This window comes from Eulemur rufifrons, chromosome 28, assembly GCF_041146395.1.
Source record: "Eulemur rufifrons isolate Redbay chromosome 28, OSU_ERuf_1, whole genome shotgun sequence".
NCBI lineage: Eukaryota > Metazoa > Chordata > Mammalia > Primates > Lemuridae > Eulemur > Eulemur rufifrons.
This window is the reverse complement of record NC_091010.1, coordinates 2,739,137-2,757,823: the sequence shown is the minus strand read 5'-3', so window position 1 is coordinate 2,757,823 and position 18,687 is coordinate 2,739,137. Positions and strand designations below refer to the sequence as shown.

At 60.0% G+C, this 18,687-nt stretch overlaps 1 protein-coding gene across 2 annotated transcripts in view; it reads right to left on the bottom strand.

The window, feature by feature from the left end:
• The window catches only part of RET (ret proto-oncogene), a 51,545-nt gene extending 45,695 nt beyond the window's left edge, over nt 1-5,850 (bottom strand). For both annotated transcript variants that reach the window (XM_069461006.1, XM_069461007.1), the window contains exon 1: nt 5,592-5,850. In XM_069461006.1, the coding sequence (XP_069317107.1) occupies nt 5,592-5,658 (67 nt within the window). In that variant the 5' untranslated portion in view covers nt 5,659-5,850. The remainder of the gene's footprint in view (nt 1-5,591) is intronic.
• Nucleotides 5,851-18,687: the final 12,837 nt, after the last annotated feature.

Sequence of the window (18,687 nt, the reverse complement as noted above, 5' to 3'; positions counted from 1 at the left end):
GATGGGAGGGAGGATGGGGAGCAAATAAGGAGGAAGCCCCTGGCCCTCCCAGGACCAGCCCCAGCCTCCATGTCTTTGCCTGTTTCACTGGCAAGAAAAGTTTGAGGAAGAGCCCAGTAGACGCCCACCCGCAGGCTGCACCCCAGCTCGCCCCGCCCTCAGGGACTGGCAGCTGGAGCACACATCTGCCCCAGCACTTCCCAGAACATTACTGAAATTTTAGGAAACTGCATTTTTCCTTTTTCCCTTTCTGGAACACAACGGTGAGAATTTTCTGGAGTCACAGAGGCACATGCGGGAATGGGCAACAGTCTTGATGACCACTGCCTGCCTCCCCTGCCTGCGGCTCCAGGGCCACACTGCCCCTCAGGCACCTGTCTGGAGCCTTGGACTTCTGCAGAACCCACACGCCAGCCCCAGTCACAGAGGAGCAGGGGGCAGCATCTGAATCTGGCAGGGTGCTTGGGTCCCCCAGGACCACAGGCATCCTGCAAGGCCCCAGCCCCTCCACGTATTGCTGGTATCAAGGAGGAAAGCCTGCATCAGCCAGCCCACCAGGTAGGTGGGCACACACCTGTCCAGATACACAGGTGACCTTTCTGTGGTGGTGCCTGGGCTGCTGTACTCTGTGGAGCCACCCACGAGGCAAAAGCAAACAGAGGTGTTTGCTCAGGGCTGGCCACCTGCTCTCTCCAAGGCCCAGGTGCTGCCTGAACTGCCGTCCTCAAGGTCCCGGCAGCATCACCTGCCCCACAACCGGGCTCTCCAGGGCGCACAAGCCCCAGCCAGAGGAGCTAAAGGAACAACAGTGCCCAGCTGCTCCTCTCGCCCCACCTCTGCCTTGCCCAGGGTCTCAGAGTGGACCACTCAGGGGGCCACTGGCTTCACAGCCTCCAGCCTCAGGGCAGAGGGGAGGGACGTCCCTGAGGCACCCCACAATCACACAGCTGTGAAGCCAGAGCTTAATGGAGGTCTAGAGCCCACCCACATGACCTGGCCTGGCCGTAGAGCTCAGGGAAGGTGGACAATGGGGACAAGGCGAGGAGGAAGGCAGGAGGAGGCCCAGGCCACAAGGCCTGCCAAGGGTCCTGGCGCCTTGATCAGGAGAAGGCCCACGCCCAGGTCCTCTGAGGGGAGGGGAAGTCCTGCCTCGGGGGCACAGCATTGCCGCCCTACCCCCGCACGGGCCTTGGCTGCTGCACAGTGCGGGCAGCCAGGCAGACTCTAGGCGGCCGGGGGCCTTCTCACCCTCCACGCCCGCCCAGGGATGCAGTGCCCACAGGAGCAGCATCCAGTTCCCGTCCTGCAGGGACCCCATGAGCTTGACCTGAGTCACACTGACCCCACAGCCTCCCAGGGGCCAAAGACCCCAGACCCAGGCGTGGATGGGCAGGGAGAGATGGGCCAACTGCTGTCCCCTCCCCTGCAGCCAGGGTCAGGGTGCGCTCCCCGCCTGGCGGACCACTAGCCCCTCCCACCCTGCCCCATCTGACATCACCCCCCACCACCGACACACGCGTGTGTGAGAGGAGTAACCGCCCCAAGTGCACCACCAGCCCCAGAAAAGCCCAGGGCGGAGCTGAGCCTCCCTCAGGAGTGTCTGGGGGCCGCTCACTGTTACTATTATTGTCAGTATTAAGTCGCTCATGTGGAAAACACTATGCGGGGGTGGGGTGGACGCAGCTGGGCGGAGGGCAGCACAGCACCAACAAGGAAGTGGGCTCCGCAGTGGAGACGCGGCCACCTCCGCGGACGGAGGCTGTGCTGGCAGGAGGGCTGGGCTGCCCCTCTGACTCGGCCCTATTTCCCTGGACACCTGACTGAGGGCTTTCTTCTGGCAGCCCATCCTGGGGCACCAGGGAGGACCCTGACCTGGACAAGGAAACACAGGGGCACCCACGTCCCTGACACCCAGCCTTCCCACCCCTGTACCCCTTCTGCTCAGCACAGTAGCTTCTGTCAGATGCAGGTCCCCAGGCAGACACTGGGTGCAAGGGCCACTTCCTGGGCATCCTGGCCACACGCTGCACCACCACCAGCACAGAGATGTCTTCCTGCCATACCTGCAGCACACAGGGTCCTTCCCCTAGGCCACCTCTGACAAGGCCGTGCCTGTGCTGGCCCCAGACCCACTGGACTTCCAAACATCAGCTGAAGCAAAGGTCCTGCCTGAGGAACCAGCTGAGACTCAGAGGGGCTCCTGGTTCAGGCGTCTGAGCACAGTGCCACACGTCACTCCCGTATCTGGGCCAGGCTGTCCTCAGAGCACCTGGAGGCCAAGGTGAGTGACTCACCAGTGGGTGGGCAGGCTCAGAGCCACTTCCCTCTCCTGGGACCCCTCCTCACCCCCAGCCCTGGTATCCACCACCACTGGCCCAGAAAAGGGGCTTGCAGAAAGTCAGAGGACCAAGGGTGGGGAGCTCCTAAATCCTCTCCACCAGCTCCTATGGGAGCCTCAGTTTCCTCACCTGTGAAATGGGCAAACAAGGCCACAACCCTTGCAGGCTTGTTGGGACGATAAAGTGAGCTAGCAAAGATGCAGCTCGAAGCACAGGACCAGCATGCTGTGAGGTCCCTGTGGGGTGGCTATTGCTGGTAAATCAGCTTTATCCAGTCAAGACAGGGGGACTTAGAGGGTCCTCTATCAGGCTGCAGAGGAGGAAGGCCTTAGGGGAGATTGCAGCTTCTGGCCCTCCCTTCCCCTTGGCACCCCAGGCTGCATTTTAACAGATATCATAATTTTTAATTCATTTTCTCCTCCCCTGGCTAAAAGGCCATTAGCTCCCCATTAGGTGAGCGCATCCCATTTTCTTCACACCAGCGAGGAAACAGTGATTTACTTAGCCTATCCCTAAAGCAGTTCTGTAGAATAAAGGCGGCTCCATAAACTTCCCCATTTGTTCTCTCATGGGCCCCACACACTCAGGTGCCTCCCAGCTGGCCCAGCCCCCCAGTGAGGGGTGAGGGCTGCCCCTAAAGGCCAGAGGGGCTCAGCAGGCTGGAGTAGAGAAAGTGGGAGGCCCAGTGAGTCTGGAGGCAGAACAAGCCTTCCACTGGCCCCCGGCCAAAGAGGGGAGGGGGCAAAAGAGAAAAGAAGTAGGTGGAGCCACATCCCCTCTGGCCCTAGGTGCCTGCTCTGGCACCTGGTGGTGCACAGAGACAGGTACCACCCAGGCGCTCCACAGAGGGGCAGCCTGACCCTGTCATGTCACGGTGCCTGGCCCTTTGGTGCTGGGAGCAGAAGGTCCTGGGGTCCCCGGGCCTCTGTGGACTGGGCCTTCCTTGCAGCTGGAGGTGCTGAGGAAAGCGGGACCCAAGAAGCCAAGCCTGGGGGATGAGAGATAAGAGGCTTGCGGAAGAGCTGCGGGCCAGCCTGGCACCTGCAGGGGGAGCCCCAGATGCTGGGACTCAGTTTCCTCATCCCTGCAATGGGGGTAGCTGTAGCTGTGCTGAGCTGTGAGATGTCAGAAACTTCTAAGAACAACTTTTAGATGGAGGTTTTCTAGCTCTGGTTCCAAGATACCTGGGACATGTGTCCCTGTATGTACATGCGGGGTCCCCATGTGTGCGTGAGTGGTAAGAGAAGGGCCGGGCTTCTGTGTACACCTGGGTGAGGCTGCAGTGTGAAGAAGCCAGGTCACACTGTAGGAGGATGTGTGTCCAGAGGCCTCGTGAGCATGTCTCTGGGAGAAAGGGCAGGAGTGTGTCTTGGCGATGACAGAGCGTGAGTGTGAGAGTGTGTGCTGGGGAAGGACCCTCATCCCTAGAGACCCAGCCCATCCCACCTCCAACCCCACCCGCCTCAGGCCCAGCCACTAGAGCGCTGCCTCCGCAAGAGGGCGCCTGAGGCCGGCTGTCCCCACCGGGTGGGTCAGGGGAGAGCGCCCAGAGCTCACTCGTGACAGCTCATGGAAGCTGGTCAGCTCCAGGTTGCTGCTGCTGGTGAAGAGCCGCCTAGGCCTCTCCAAAGACCCCATCGGTCCCTCCTGGGTGTGGGCTGCTACTCCACTCCCAGTGCCACCAACTGTGGTTTCTTGGCCATCCCAGGGGGGCAGGGGCTTCATGTTCTCTAGATTGGGGAGGCTGTCTGCAGCCACCCAATACTGTGGGCCAGGGGTCTCGGCACGGAAAGCTACCTGCATTCCCGCCAAGTGCCACAGGCTGGCCCCAGGAGCCTGGGCACCCAGGCTAAGCACAAAGCTATGGGAGGGTGTGGGAAAGCCCTGCTGCCCAGCACACGGGCTTCTGGCTCAACCTGACCACATGCCCACAACTACAAAGTTGCAACCCAGAGTCCCAAGAGAGCTTCACAACACCTTGCTTACCTCTGCCCTGTGTCCTCCCCTGCAGCACTGTGGCCCCAGAGTCCCAACAATGGGAACAGACTCCCCATCCCCATTCTTCCAGGTGGGAAGGCAAAGGCTTCTCCCCATGCCCCTGTGATGGACTGGGGAACCATTCTGGCCTCAGCATACGCTGAACTGGGGAGCCAGTCGCACAGGCAGGCCTGTGAACTCAGTCTGTGCAGGACCTGGGGCAAGAGGCAGGGTGACCACAGCCTCTTCTGTTACCAAAGGCTCTAGGGAGAGAAAGCCCTTTGTAGGGAGTGGGGGAGGGTGGCCAGAGCGCCTTCCCTCTCAAAGGGAAACTTGGTTCATACAGAAGTACTGGGAGGAGATCAAGTCAGGGCCGGTTTCAGTGCGCAGCCAAAAGGGTCAAAGATTCTCCAGCCTTGAGGCTCCTTCCGCCAGGGTTTGGGTGGGGGCGGTGACCAGTCGTTGCTAGGCCACACCTAATGCTGGGATCCCATAGCGCCGGCGACTTCACAAGGCACAGCACCCAGGCGGGCGGCACACCCACCCTCCTTACCGTAGCCCAACCTGGTCAAAAGCACTCAGTAAATGTTGGCCCTGAGCCGTCTTACGGCCCAAAGGTCGCATCTTCAGGGGCCCCCGCCGGGCTTCAGCACACCAGTCCAAGGCTGCCGCGCGGGCCCCGGACCGCGGCGGGCCCTCAAGGAAAGCCACTTCAGAAACCACAGGCTTTTAGGTTTTTAAAGACCAGGGCGGCCAAAAAGCACAAGGGAAAAACAGCCGTTTATAAAAGAGCCTCCGCACCCCTCGGCTGGAGGAGGAACGCATGGACGTGGTGCAGGAGAAGGAAACCAGGACCGAGCAGACTTCTGCAGAAATAGAACTCCCCGCGCAAGTCGCGGGTTTTCTGGGGCTGCCTGACCCGTCCGCCCACGCCTGTACCGAAACGGCTGTCCTGTTTGCGCCAGGACGCGGCTTTCGCGCGAGGCGCAGCCAGGTTGGGACGCGCGGCTGCGGCTCGGGCTCTGGGCACCGACCGCCGCCGCCGGCCCGTGTCCCACTCCTGCCGGAGACCCGCCCAGCCTGAGGCCCGAGGCGCCCTGCCCGCCGCCCAACGCGGCCACTTCGCTCGCAGCTGAAGCAGAGGAGCCGGCAAGGGCGCAGCCCGCTGCCCACCACAAACGGAAAGGCGTTTCCGAACGCGTCCGCTCCGCCGCTCGGCGCGCGGCGCCAACTTCGCCCTGGCCGCTGCGGGAAGCGGCAGACGGCAGGACTCACCTTCGCCGAGCAGCGGCAGCAGCAGCAGCAGCCGCAGCCCCGCGGCACCGGACGTCGCCTTCGCCATCGCCCGTGCGCGCCGGGGCCGCGGCTAGAGGGAGGGCGGCGCGGGACGGTGGGTCTCGGCGGTGGGGTTCGGCGCTCAGTCGGGTTGCCCCATGCCCGCCCGGAGCGCGGCGGTAGCTGCGGGATCCGCGCGTCGGGGCGCTGACTCCCGCGCACGTTGCGCTGCTGCGCGCCCTGCTTGGGTGGCGGGACTGAGGCTAGGCGAGCGCCGTCTGCGACGGAGGAGCGGGCAGGGGCGGGGCGGGGCGGGGCGGGGGGCGGGCCGGAGGGCGGGCCGGGAGGGACCTGGGTGCGGGCGGGGTGCGGGGTAGAGGCGGGGCTCTGGACACCCGCCCGGGCTGCGCGAGGTGCGGATAGGAGACGGGTGCGGGACGTGCGCTGCTGGCCAGGAGGGGCGCGGGTAGGAGGGGGGTGGGAAAGCTGGGTGCGGCCGGGCGGAGCGCGGGTAGGAGCGGGGTGCGGGCCGGGATGGGGGCGTGGTGCGGATAGGCCAGCTGTAGCCGCGGTCCGCGCACCTCTGCACGCTCAGCCACTCTTTCTCCCCGGATGCGCCCGCTTGCAGTCCCTGCATTTCGCCCTTTCCGCTGCATAGAGAGAGCAGAGAAGCCACGCCAGGATGTAGGATCTGGCTGACTGGCTAGGGGTGCGACCCAGCGGACTCGGAGAAGGGCGCCCCGCCTCCATGCTCTCCGCACCGAGCGCACCCTCCGCCATTTCTCAGAGGGGGAGGCGCGGTGGGAGCGCGGCCTTTTCGGGGACCAGAGGCTGGAGGAGGGGAAGAGCCTGACTGGGAAGCGGGCAAGAGAGCCTTCCGCGTCCTTCTGGGGCGAGCCCAGCTTGTAGCTTACAGTATCCTCGGTGGCGCTGGTGGAGAGCGTGGGCGTCCCGTAGGGCCAGTTTGCGAATTCCCCTCTCTAGTACTGGTCCAACCAATGGGAACAGAAAACTTGCTCCTGGGCCCGCCTTTGAAAGAGACGTGGTGCTGGAGAGTGGGTGCCTTTTCTCCCTCCAAACAGGAGAACTCTCAGGATGTGGGGCTGAGAAGGTAGGAGAGCGAGTAGCAGGGAGGAACTGGAGCCCTAAAGAATCTAATTTTCCCCCATAGAATGATGCCTATTAACACATTCACCCCTAAAAAGGGGTGGCCTCTGGAGCTGTAATAGGGAGTCCTGGGGTGAGGTTGGATGACAGTTCTAGGCCTCTGTTCTCTCCCCACCCTCGATCTGCCTTTTGAGGTCTGGCCTCCACCTAGGTTCAGAGGGATGGGGGGGGGAATGGAAACCTATGGGGCCTTGGTGTGGAGGGTCCAGGAACCTGGGCTTGGGGTCCCCCGGGACAGCCGCTCCTCTTTCTGCTGTTTGCGGAGCCCCGCCCCCTTGCCTGGCTGAGCGCAGGGCTGAGTAAGCCATCTGCACCTCACTCTGCAGATATGAAGTCAAAGTGAAGTCACCCTGTCAGGCAGCAGAAGGAGCTGCCAAGACAGGCTGGCTTGGATTTGGCCAACGGAGATGTCCAGAGCAGAGCTGCTGAAGGGTGGGCGGCTGGGGTGCAGGCCTGCCAGCCCAGGAGAGCAACCCAGGGCCACTGGACCCTTGCTGACTGCCACACCCTCCCAGGGTTTATGGAGCTGGAGTTGGCTGTGGGGGCTCCCTTGGGTGCAGACAGGCCCCATTTCTGGTGCTACTGGCTACCCACACTGCACACTCAGGCCTATGCCCAGGGAAGGGACCTAGTAGGAAGGGAGGGGCTGGGGGGATCTTTTTGGCTGCAAACAAGCTCCTGTGGACTTCCTCCTAGGAGAATGAAGAGGGAAAGGGGTGGGCCTAAATAGCCCACTCTTCCAGCCAGCCCCACCCTACACCTCCCAGGGACCACCCTGGCTAGGCCTTAGCTGACACTGGACAGGATGGACGTCTGGCTGGGCTCTGTGTGACTGTCTCAAGGGCCCATCTGGGGCTGCGCTCCTGCCTGGCCTCCCTCAGGCCCTTCCACCCTCTCTCCCCACCCCCACCCTTGGGGGTCCTGAGCAGACACCTGATACCGTGGTGGGGGTACTGCCTTCTCCTTGGAAACAGGTTTGGGAGACCTCACATGTGTGTACCCCTGTACACATACATACGTGCACACATGCATACACATGAGCCTCAGTTTCCCCAGCGGTAAACATCTCCCTCTCGAAAGGGTGAGGATGAAAAAGGCCCTACATGTGAGGTGGAGCCTAGCACCAGGCACACAGGAAATGCTCGCTAGGTCACAGCCATTGTCTTGCACAGGCCTCCCTGGGCCTGGGCTCAGACACTCTTGCCCCGCCACCCTGCTGAGAGGTGTGGGCTCTCTGGGAGCTGGAGCAATGTGCGTCCCAGTGTGGCTGGTGCGCCCCACCCTGCCCACAGGTCCCCTTGGAGAATCACCAGGGAAGCTTTTGCAAATACGCAGATTCCTGGGCCCACCTCCGTAACAACCCACATTAAAACAATGTTCCTCAAGAGTTTCTGATGCTTTGGAGTGACCAGACTTGAACTTGAATTTTGCCACTTATATTCTTGTGGACATCACACAAGTCAGTTTACTTCTGAGCCTCAGTTTTGTCATCTGTCAAATGGGGGCTGAAATAGCATTCCCTGCTGTGGTGGCTGTGAGGAGTGACTAAGGTGGTGTTTTTGAGGCCCTTCCCTGGCACAGGGTCAGGTGCTCAGTGGGCAGGTGGCGCACACTGTCCCTAGTTGGGACTTGAAGGTGATTCACTGCTGTTGAGCAGGGGAGGGCTACCTGAAGCTGCTCGGTTCCGGCCCCAAAGCACCAAACGCAGCACAGAAAGGAGGATGGAGGCCAAGCCAGCACGGATGGAGATGGAACCGCCCCTGCGCAGGCTTGCAGGTGGGAGGAGCTATGGCTGGGGCAGGAGGTGGGCAGTGTGCATTGGGCCCGTGGACCCAGGGTAGCGGGGGTGTGTCCAGCAGCACCGAGAAGGCCAGCAGTGTGGAGTGAGGCTGAGGGCAGGGAACCCTGGCCGTGGGGGGGCCTTGCAGGGAGAGGGTAGCAAATCCAGAGCACAGCCCAGTCCTGGGGACACTGGAAGGCTGGGCAGCATGGGGCAGCTGGCAGAGGCCCCTCAGCGTGGGTGTGGGCAGGCATCCAAGTCCCTTCTGCAGGCAGCATGACACGGGGGCTGGAAGCACAGACTCTGAGGCCAGCTGTGTGCACGGTTAGTGAGCTGCTCAGTGCCTCAGTTTCCCCATCTGCCCACCATGCACTCTGTACTCCAGTGGGGCGTTGAGGAGGGGCCATGTCTACTGCTCCCATGTTTGCCTCCCTGGCCCTACTGTTGCTCCTCCTGCAAGGAGAAAGCCAGTGCCTACCCAGTGGGGGCTCCTCAGTCAGCTCACCCCCGCTTCAAATATGCTGTCCCCATTAACATACTCACAGAACACCAGCTTGGTGAGCTTCCAGGGTGTGGCCCAGGGATAGGCTTTACCTAACTGTGTGCAGGTCCCACCTGCCTGTCGGCCTTGGATGCCCACAGCGGCATTTGCAGACAGGGCCTCTGCCTGCCCTGTGGAAGACCCTCCCATTCACCCTCCCTGGGACCTGACCAGGAGCTGGGGGCTTGAGGCCTGAGGCCTGAGGCTTACATGTCCTTACACAGCCCTCGGGGCTCAGAGAAAGCCCACCTCCACCCAGCTGGCCTGTCCTTGTCTCCTGGCCCCAGACTTGGTTATCTTCTGAATCCCCTCCCCTCCCCTCCTCCTTTCCTCCTCCCCCTCCCTCTTTCCTCCTCCTTCTTTTCCCCTCCTCCCCCTTTTCCCCTCCCCCCTCCCCCTTCTTTTGGAGGAAGCTGTTCCCATTCCTTTCACCCAGCACAAGAACAAGGGTAGAACGTCACTCAGCAGCTTCTGTAGTCTTTTTAGGGCCTCAATTTCTTCATCTGTAACTTGGGAATAAAAACATGGGACCTGCCTTGCAGTGTGGTTCTGAAGATAAAGCCCAGTGGTGCTCAGTATGCTTGGCAAAGGGCATTTTCCTGCTGCTCTTCTGGGTGCTCTCTCCTCCGGAAACTGTCTAGGTGTGGGCCCGGGGCAGTGGCACCGTGGGAAGGCTGCAGGGGGTTTCTGGATGTGTCCTGGCTGTGTCTCTTGCCCGAGCAGTCTTGGCGTGTTACCCAGAGACTCTGGGCCTCAGAGGGGAAGCAGAGTTCCTTCTCCCCGGGTTGCCTGGGCATCAAGCCTGTCGGTCCATGGGGAACCTTCAGCCCAGAGCCTGCACAGGCAGCGTGGCCCGTCACTGTTGTTGTCCTTTATCCCCATCAGCTATAGAAGCCCGGGCCATGAAGCCAAAGCAGTGGATGTTGCTAAGGTGGCACAGAAAGCCAGGTGGCCCCTATACCCAAATGGTCTGCTTCCCTCTGCTCTGGGTTTCCCACGTGCACGGGTAACAACTCGGCCCTGGATGCTGTGTGGTGGCCAAACACGAGACTGGTCTGCTCAAGCCCAAACCCGTCTTCCACCGTCCCAGCTCAGCCACGGACTGCAAGCTCTCCCCACACGACCCGAAGCCTTCTCAGCGCTGGAAGCCCCAGAGCCTCAGAGCCCTCTCTGCCACACTTATCTGTAATTGCACGCTGGGGAGTGGTGGGTTGAGTGATGCCTGCACTCCTGGGGGCTCTGCTCACACTGGGTGTCCCCAGACCCAGGGCATTGCTGGCTAGAGGCTGGCTGGTGAGGGATGGGGCCCCAGGCCTGACTGTGCCTGCATCAGCTGGAGCCACAGAGAAGCCCTTCCCGGCTCACGGCCCAAGAGCAGACCGTGGAGAGGGGAGGAGCCTGAGTTGGCATGTCCAGCAGAGATGGCCTGAATGCTTTTTAGACCAAACATCTCCCAAGACAGTTTCATAATCTGCCTTGTAATGCAGATTTAGACAACTTTTTACGAACGCACTTTTTAAAATAGGTCTTAATGGATTTTTGCAGTAGTTACAGTCCATTGTGTAAATGCAAACAGAAGGCTTTTTGAAAACATGTATTATTGATCAGAAAGGCAGCAGCAATTAGAAGCCAGTGTGTCGTATTGTTCAATACGCACTTCCTATACAGCCCTGCTGGTGCTCGCTCATAACTTTCTGACAAATTATCTTGTCACCAGGAAGCCCTTTCTTTTCCTTTTTGTTTCTGTAAGTGAAGGAGGGCCTCCCATTAGTTATGATCTGGAAGGGAATGAAAAATTAAGCTTACGTTTACCATGGCAAAACCTATTTACGACTTCTCCTCTGGTGTCCAGACTAAAGCAGCAAGACCTTCAGCTAAGGCGGATGACGCACCTGGATCGGTCCATGGTGCACAGTGGGAACATGGTGAGAAGGTAGCAGTGTGCCGAGGGGCTGGGCTGGAGGGCCACAGAGGAGTGGGCTCCGTTGGCAGGATGCTGAGGCAGGAGAGGCCACACAGAGGGATCCCAGGGGAGGGTGGCCTCCCCTGCTGGGTGCCCCAGGTCCTAAGTAACCCCCTCAGTCACCAAACCTGAGATGAGCAGCTGAGAGTAAGGCTGAGACTTATCTTTGCTCAAACACTCATATGTGAATCTGTATTTCACCCAATCTGCACTACGCCATTTGCCCTTCTTGAAAAGTTCATTTATTTATTTAACAGACATTTACTGGGCACTTACTATAACCCAGGCACCATTTTCAGAAACAGAGACACTCCAGTGAATAAAACAGAGCCGCTCCCCTCCTGGTGCTCCTTGTGCAATCACCGAAACACAGGACACAAATGCAGGGTCTGAGATGGGAGGGCACAGGCGGTGGCTGTCGGGCCTGGGCACCCTCAGGAGCTGACATGGGGCAAAGAGGATGGTGCTGGGGACGGTGCTGCCCTGGAGATGCCAGAGGCAGTCAGGAGGGCTGGTGGCCCTGGAACTGCCCCCACCCACCCCCCACCTGGCATGGACAGGAGCTCTCCCAGGAGAGCGCCCGTCCCCAAAGCTTGCAGTGTTCCATCTCATTCTCAGAGAGGTGCCACACCTGCAGGGCGCCTACACTGGCCTAGGAGGGCTTCCGGATCATAAACCCTGCTGTTTGTGGAATGCTGGCACGTAGGAAGTCCTTTAACTTAATGTCCCCAAAGCTTCTGCAGGCTGCCCTTGCTCAGGATCCAGGGGGTGGCAGCTTGGGTGCGGTGGATGTGTCTTGCAGTGTTGGCTGGGGCCTGTGAGTGCAGAGGCCCCACCTGCCCTGCGCAGGAGCTGCACTGGGCTGGAGGGTTGGGGCGCAAGCTGCCTGCGGGTGGCCTCCTGCCTTCCCATCTACCTGCCCTCAGGTGCAGAGTATGGGGGCACACTGGGTGGTTCCCAGTTCCCTGTGCTCACAGACAGGCCCGGGGGCCTGGCACCTGCTTGCCCGGGGCAGCAGCTCCCCTGCAGGCCTCATCATCTGTCTTGGAAACGGAAGCCCTGGGGCTGGTTGCAGGCAGAGCCCTCATTGTTTCCTCCCCAGCACCAGGGCCACCCAGAGTTGCTGCCTGAGCCAAAGCCTGCCCAGGGCCCTGCCACGCCCCAGACCCCTCCCAAGGCCAGATGGGCCCCCTCCCTGCCTACTCTGTCCACTGGAAGGTTCTGCAATAATGGACCTGTTCCACTCTATGCTATCTGAGCACTTGAAATGTGGCCAGTGTGACTGAGGAATTGAATATTTAATTTTATTACATTTAAAATAATGTAAAATTAAACAGCCACATGTGGCTAGTGTACTTATTGGGCAGCACAGCTCTAAAAACCATCTCCCCATCTCTCCCTGGCGTGCCTGGGGGGCTCCTGGCAACGCTTCTCCGCTGGACCGAGAACAGAGACACAGCCAGCCTGGGGGTGCTGCCATGGCCCCAGGGGACCCTGCTCCCACAGCTTTCCTTCTGTGCTCTGACTTCCTGGTGGCTTGAAGATGCCACAGCCTGAGGACAAGGGTGACACTGTGGGGGCACATCCTGGGCACCCACCTCCTGGGGATCTTCTGCCCCTCCGGACCCAGCCCAGGCCTCCCTTCCCACTGTGGGCAGAGCCAGTGAGCACAGGAGCACAGCTTGGCCTGGCAGGGCCCTGCCCCCAGGGGCCTCTTTGTGCAGGGGTTGATGAGCTCGTGCATATTAAGATGTGTGATGAAGGGCTGTCTGGGGACTCTGCTCCTGCAGCCTGAGGCCCCAGGGCCTGCGCCATAACAGGAATCTCAGTGCCCAGCCCTCTTCCTTCTGCTCCCAGAGCCCCCAGACTGCCCAGGTGCTCCCTGCTTGGGCCCTCACCTACCTGGGAATTTCCTCCTCCTCTACTGGCCCCTCCGTTGTCCAGCTCCTACTCATCACTCAGAAGTCCCCTCTTCCCACCCCCTGCTCAGATGTCGGGTGTAGACGTGAGGCAGGGACCTGGTGTGCCTCCTGCTCTGGCTGTGCTGAGTTTATCTGCAGCCCGGTGGACAGCCTTGCCATGCCTGTGGCCCCAGGCCCTCAATGTCACTGCATGTCACCCTCACCATTGTCCATTCCCCAGTCTGTTTCATCTGCCTGTGGTGGGGACAGTGGCGCTGACTGCTGACCTCCCAGCATCTAATGCTGCTGGGGCCTGGTGGGAATTCACAGCTGCTAGTCCAATGTCTGCCCGGAGAACGGCCCTCCAGCAGCGGGGCTGGCGGGGCACGGGCCAGGCGTGCTCAGGACAGGTGAGGGTGCAGGTCTGCTGGGAGCATCTGTCCACACTGCCCCCACACCCTGCAGCCCCCCACTGCCCGCTCACGCCTCTTCCTCTGCACGCCCCACCCCCCCGCCCCCCAGGATCGAAGCATCTGTAAACGTGTCAGTGGAAGGAGGACCTGACCAGGGGCTCCAGCTGAAAACAACCAGCGGGGAGGGAGCGAGCCGCCCAAATAAATCACCTGGGGCCCGACATTTGGAGAATTTGCGTTGGAGACCAAACACAGATGCCCTTTAGATAAATACATTTTTGAAAAGCATTCCGCAGGAAAGTTTATGACTTTAATAGGTTTTTAGTGTCAGACAAGCATCAGGAAGTGTTTTGTGGAGAGACTTTCTCTGGAAAGCTCAGAAACGTGCTTTTCCCCTTGGCCCTTTAAACATAAGGATATGATGATCCCAGCAAGGGGAGGAGCCTCCTCCTCAGGTTCCCCTGGGATTTGCCCAGGGCTGGCATTGCTCAACTGAGGAATGTTCTGGAAGGTTCTGAAGACCTCAGTGCTCCAGGCCAGCAAGGGGTGAGGGGGGTCTCCCCAGAACCTGGTTTAGAAGCTTGAAAGCATCCTGCTTGCCCAGAGCAGCTCCCCTCTCCTCCCCTCCATAGCCTAGCTCCCCGAGAGGAGCCTGGGCCTGTGGTCCTCCGGGATGAAGGGCTCCTCGTGGGTCCTCCCAACCTTCCAGAGGGCAGTGATTTTCTGTGGGTTGGGAACTTTACAGAGTTCCCCACGACGAAGCCCAGGAGCACGGAGCTGAGCTCACCATGGGCCCTGCGCCAGGGAGAAGAGATGCAAGAAGGTCAGATGCAATCATGTCTGGAAGCATCTCCCTTCCGGCTTAGAGACAGGCTCCCACCTGCCCCGTCCTGGGCTCGGCCTGGGTCCTGCAGCTGCCTCTGTCCAGCTCAGGCCTGGATGCCAAGTGGCCACTTGTGGGGCTGGCCCCACCCCTCCTGGCTGCTCTGCTCTCAGGCTCTCTTGCCCTGGACATGGCCGCATGGGGAGTGGGTGGGCACCGTCCTCGAATGGCAGCCCAGGTGGTAGCTCATTCTGCAGTGAGCTAGCACCAAAGCACTACACACCGCGTCCTCTGTGCCATAGCTCTGGCCCGCTTTGCGGGATGGGCAGTTCCTGCCAGGCTGGGCCGATGGCAGGCTAGTCTTTGCACACTGTGAGTGTGGGTGGGGTGGGGGCACAGAGCTCTGGCTGGAGGGGCACCCATGGGCCCAGCACCTGGTTCACAGAAAACAGGCAGATGGAAATGAGAGACAAGAGGAAGCCCAGGGGGGGTTTCGTGGTGCTGGGCTCCCAGGACCCAGGCAGGATACCTCCTAGCTGGGCGCGAGGGCCGGGGGGACAGGAGAGAAGGGACGGGATGTATATTCTATTCTCCAAGACCCCTCCTGAGGGTGGCAGGAACATTCCAAGACTCCAGAAAGCTCACATTCCGCCCAGGTGACTTCTGTACCCACCTGGGACTGCGTTTTGCAGCTGAGAGGAAGTTGGCCTCAGAGTTTCCATTTCCCTAGACATTCTGCCTTCCAAGCCCCGGCCTTCAGCAGCTGCCTCAGAACCTCAGCTTGCCCCAGGCCCCCACTGGTAAGTGGGGATCTTGGCACCTTCCCGGACAGGAGGTGGGGCGTAACCAGGATCTCATATGGTCAGCAGTCCTGGTCATTTTGCCCTAGGCTGTCCCAGATAGTAAATGAGGGGGTGGGTGCTGAGAGGCCCAGATTGGGCAGGGAGCTGTCCCCCCAAGAGGGTTGACCCTTTCCCCCTCCCTTCTAGGGAACCCAAATTCACCTCCTTAGCCCTTGGGACTTGCCAAGAACCTCATGCGGAGACCACCTGATGGATGTGTGTGAGGAAGCACCCGTGATCTTCTAAAGCTTTGTTCCTGCCTCATACTTTATTTCCTTGCAGAATCTGAACAGTTGGATGCAGTTGATGTCTTAGCCACCACTCACAGCAACCTTTTTTGTCTTTTCACAGTTGTGTCCTGGAAGCAGCTTCCAACAAAATAAAAACAGCTCCGTAAACAACATGTCATCTTTGGGGCTCTCACACGTGTGCTGGGGGAGGAAGTGACCTCTGTTTTATTTCCCAGTGCTGATACCCGGCTTGGGGGCGGGTGTTGCATTCTCCAAATCCTAAAGGTTTGGGGTTGAATTATGCATGGCTGACCCCTGGAAGAAAGTCCAAATGAGGTCACTCTGAGAGGTAAATCTTCGGGGCCTGAATCATCTCTTCTAGGAAAAGAGGCAGGCCCCGGGTGGCTGTGGGTGAGAACGGTGGTGGAGACCTGCCTGGATGTGGGCGCGTGGACAGCCCAGGACGGGAGCCTGGAACTCACTCAGGTTCGCAGCACCTCCTGGGGGCAGCAGCGTCCCCATCTTATGGGTGAGATAACTGAGGGGCAAGCCCAGTGCTCCTTCTCTGCAGCCCTCACTCCGCACTGCTCGAGGAGGGCAACACCCCCCAGGTTGGGACTCTGGGTGCAGGCTGGGGCCAGAATGTGCACTTGCCACGAGCTTCTGGGGGCTGGGATGTTGCTGGTTCTGGGCCCACATTTGGGATCCACTGCTCTAGAGCCAGGTGGGATGGCAGAGGAACAGGTGAAGGTCTCAGGATGGAGGCACCTGCCCGTTCCCCCCACCTCCAGCCACCCAGCCCAGCTTCTCAGCACGTCCAGCTTGGCCAGACGTCCCCAATGGTGCAGAGCCCACCCGCTTGCCCCACGCTCCTCCTGGTTCCCTGCCTCAATGCCCCTGACTCACGCCCACTGCCTGGCCTTGCTTGGCGGCCCTCCCACTCCGGAACATGCCTGCCTCACACTCTGCCGGCATCTGCATTTGCAGACAGTGCTTGGCCTCCTGGCTCCTGCTTCTTCAGCTAAGCCCCTTCGTGTGGCCCAGGCCTTTCAGAAACCACCAGTGCTTGTGCCCCCACCGTGCCAGCAGAAAGGGTGGTCACTTCCGTGATCTGGGCCCAGATCCCACCCAAGTTCCATGAGCCCAAAAGGTACTGAGCGTCATTCCCTCGTCTGCAAAATGGCTACAGCGACGGTCCCGCCTCATCTCTGAGGAGAGGGTGTCGCTTGAGTGAGCTGTGCCAGGTGAGGGCCCAGAGCAAGGCTGATGACCTGGGGGGGCCTCTGCCCAGGGTGGTCGCTTGGTAAAAGCTGACTCGGAAACTGTGTGTGGCCAACGCCGGGCCTGGGGACGCTGAGGGGAGCTGGGGGACCAGGGCCACCCTGTGCCCCCAGCTGGGGGCTCCCAGGCAGCTCCAGATCCCACTCACAGTGACAGCGGCGGGGGGAGTGATTCCAGTCGGCTTATGCATTGTTATTTCCAAGGACTGAGTCTTTGCAGCAAAGGAATTTTCATTCTTTAATGAAACCCTGCAGCCAGGGTAGCACCCTACTAAATGACTGATACTCAACGAGATATGCACTTCTCAGAAATGTCTCCTAGTCAATGAAGAAGAGATAACAGTCAGTGGAATAAAAATTAATCTGGCCACTATAGGAATTAATATAAAAACATCAGATGCAGGACTTATAAGGGATGCCACCTCCAACTAACCCTCCCTGGGTTAAATACCCTGGGGACACTGATTTATGTTCCGTGCTGCAGGTCTTTGCCACCGTGATCGATAGGGATGAGAAATGGGGCCGTGTCCGGGTGGGGCAGGGGTGGGGAGGGGTGGGGAGGCGTGCACAGGTTGCCTGTCGGGAAAGCTGTCGGAGCAGGGGACCATCCAGGTGTCCCCCTTTCCCCTGCCTGCCTGGCGAGCTCCAGGCCCAGCTGGGGTTCTAGAGGCCTGGCCCAGGGTACCTCTCACTAACCCTCTCTAGGGGCTGTGGGAGGTGGCGGGGGCGCGGGCAGGGTGGGCCAGGCAAGTGCTGCTGCGGCAGGTGCAGTGAGACCCCTCCCAGGGGTCTCATCAACTCCTAAAGTTGATGAAGCACGCACCCCATCTTGTCTCTGTGCGAATTACGGGGCCACACTCTTCGCCTCCGTGAAGCTTGCCTAAGCAACTGTTCGTTCTGCTGTCCCCAGTCCAGGTTCTGCTGTGTCCTTCAAGAAGTTGTAAATCCAAGCCCTCTTTGGCCGTCCCTGGACTGCCTCTCTGCCTTCTTTCCCCTGCTGAGACCTCTAAGCTGGGCCTGAGCGTGGGAGAGAGCTGTCCTCACCACAGCTGCGGGCCTGCTGGGTTGAGCACTGAGTGTCCCTTACTCCTGGGTGGGCACCTGCTTGGTCAATTCGGAACCCTCCTGGGCACACACCACACCAGGGCAGGTGGGGGACAGGTGGGAGAATGAGCCAGTGTCATTCATCCCTCCACCTGGAGGCCCTGGGAGACCAGTGAGGGGAGGACCAAGCGTTTACCCCCAGCCCCTCCCTCCCAAGGCCCAGTTCCCCCCAAGTCCTTCTCCCTCAGCCACGACTCTACCAGGTCCTGAGGTCTGGCAGCCGCCTGGACCCTGAGCCCCTGCTGTGCCAGCCCCTCTCCACGCCCTGTGGGCCCCCACATTAGGCCCTAGTCACTGCCCCATCAGGTGTGCCCTGTGCTTCTGCTGGACTCTGGCCACACGGGCCAAGCAAAATTCCTGCAGGACTGGCCAGCATGGGGAGGTCCAGTGCTTTGTCCAGTGACAGAACTGGGCCTTCCCGGTGAGTCTCCTGGGAAGCCTCCTCTGTGTGCCTTGCCCTGAGCAGCCAGGAGAGCGGCCCGAGTGACCTCCACTCCCACTGCCCACCCCGGGCTGACCCAGGACGGTCCCCACTGCATATGCTGAAGTCCTAACACCCAGGGCCTCAGAATGTGGCTGTATTTGGAGATAAGGTTATTAAAGAGGTGATCAAGTTAAGATGAGGTTATTAGTGTGGGCCTTGATCCAGTGAGACTGGTGTTTTTATACAAGGGGATTTTGGACACAGAGAAAGACATGCACAGAGGGACAACCATGTGGAGGGACACAGGGAGCAGACAGTGTCTAAGCTCAAGGGGAGAGGCTGAAGGGCGTCCTTCCGTGGCAGCTGCAGAGGGCAGACGGCCCTGTGGATGCCTTGATCTGGGACCCCAGTGCCCAGACCTGTGAGCCGATGAGCTCCTGTTCTTGCCCACGCAGCCCGTGGGTAGTCCCTTCCCACCGCCCCGCAGACTCATGCACTTGCAAAGGCATTCATTAGAATGAACTTGGACCACTAATAGTTTCGTTTTGTATTTTTCAGGGGAGTCGGTGTCTTAGGTATTTTTTTGTTTACTTTGTTTTGTTTTCATGGCTTCAGAAATCGGAGTTTA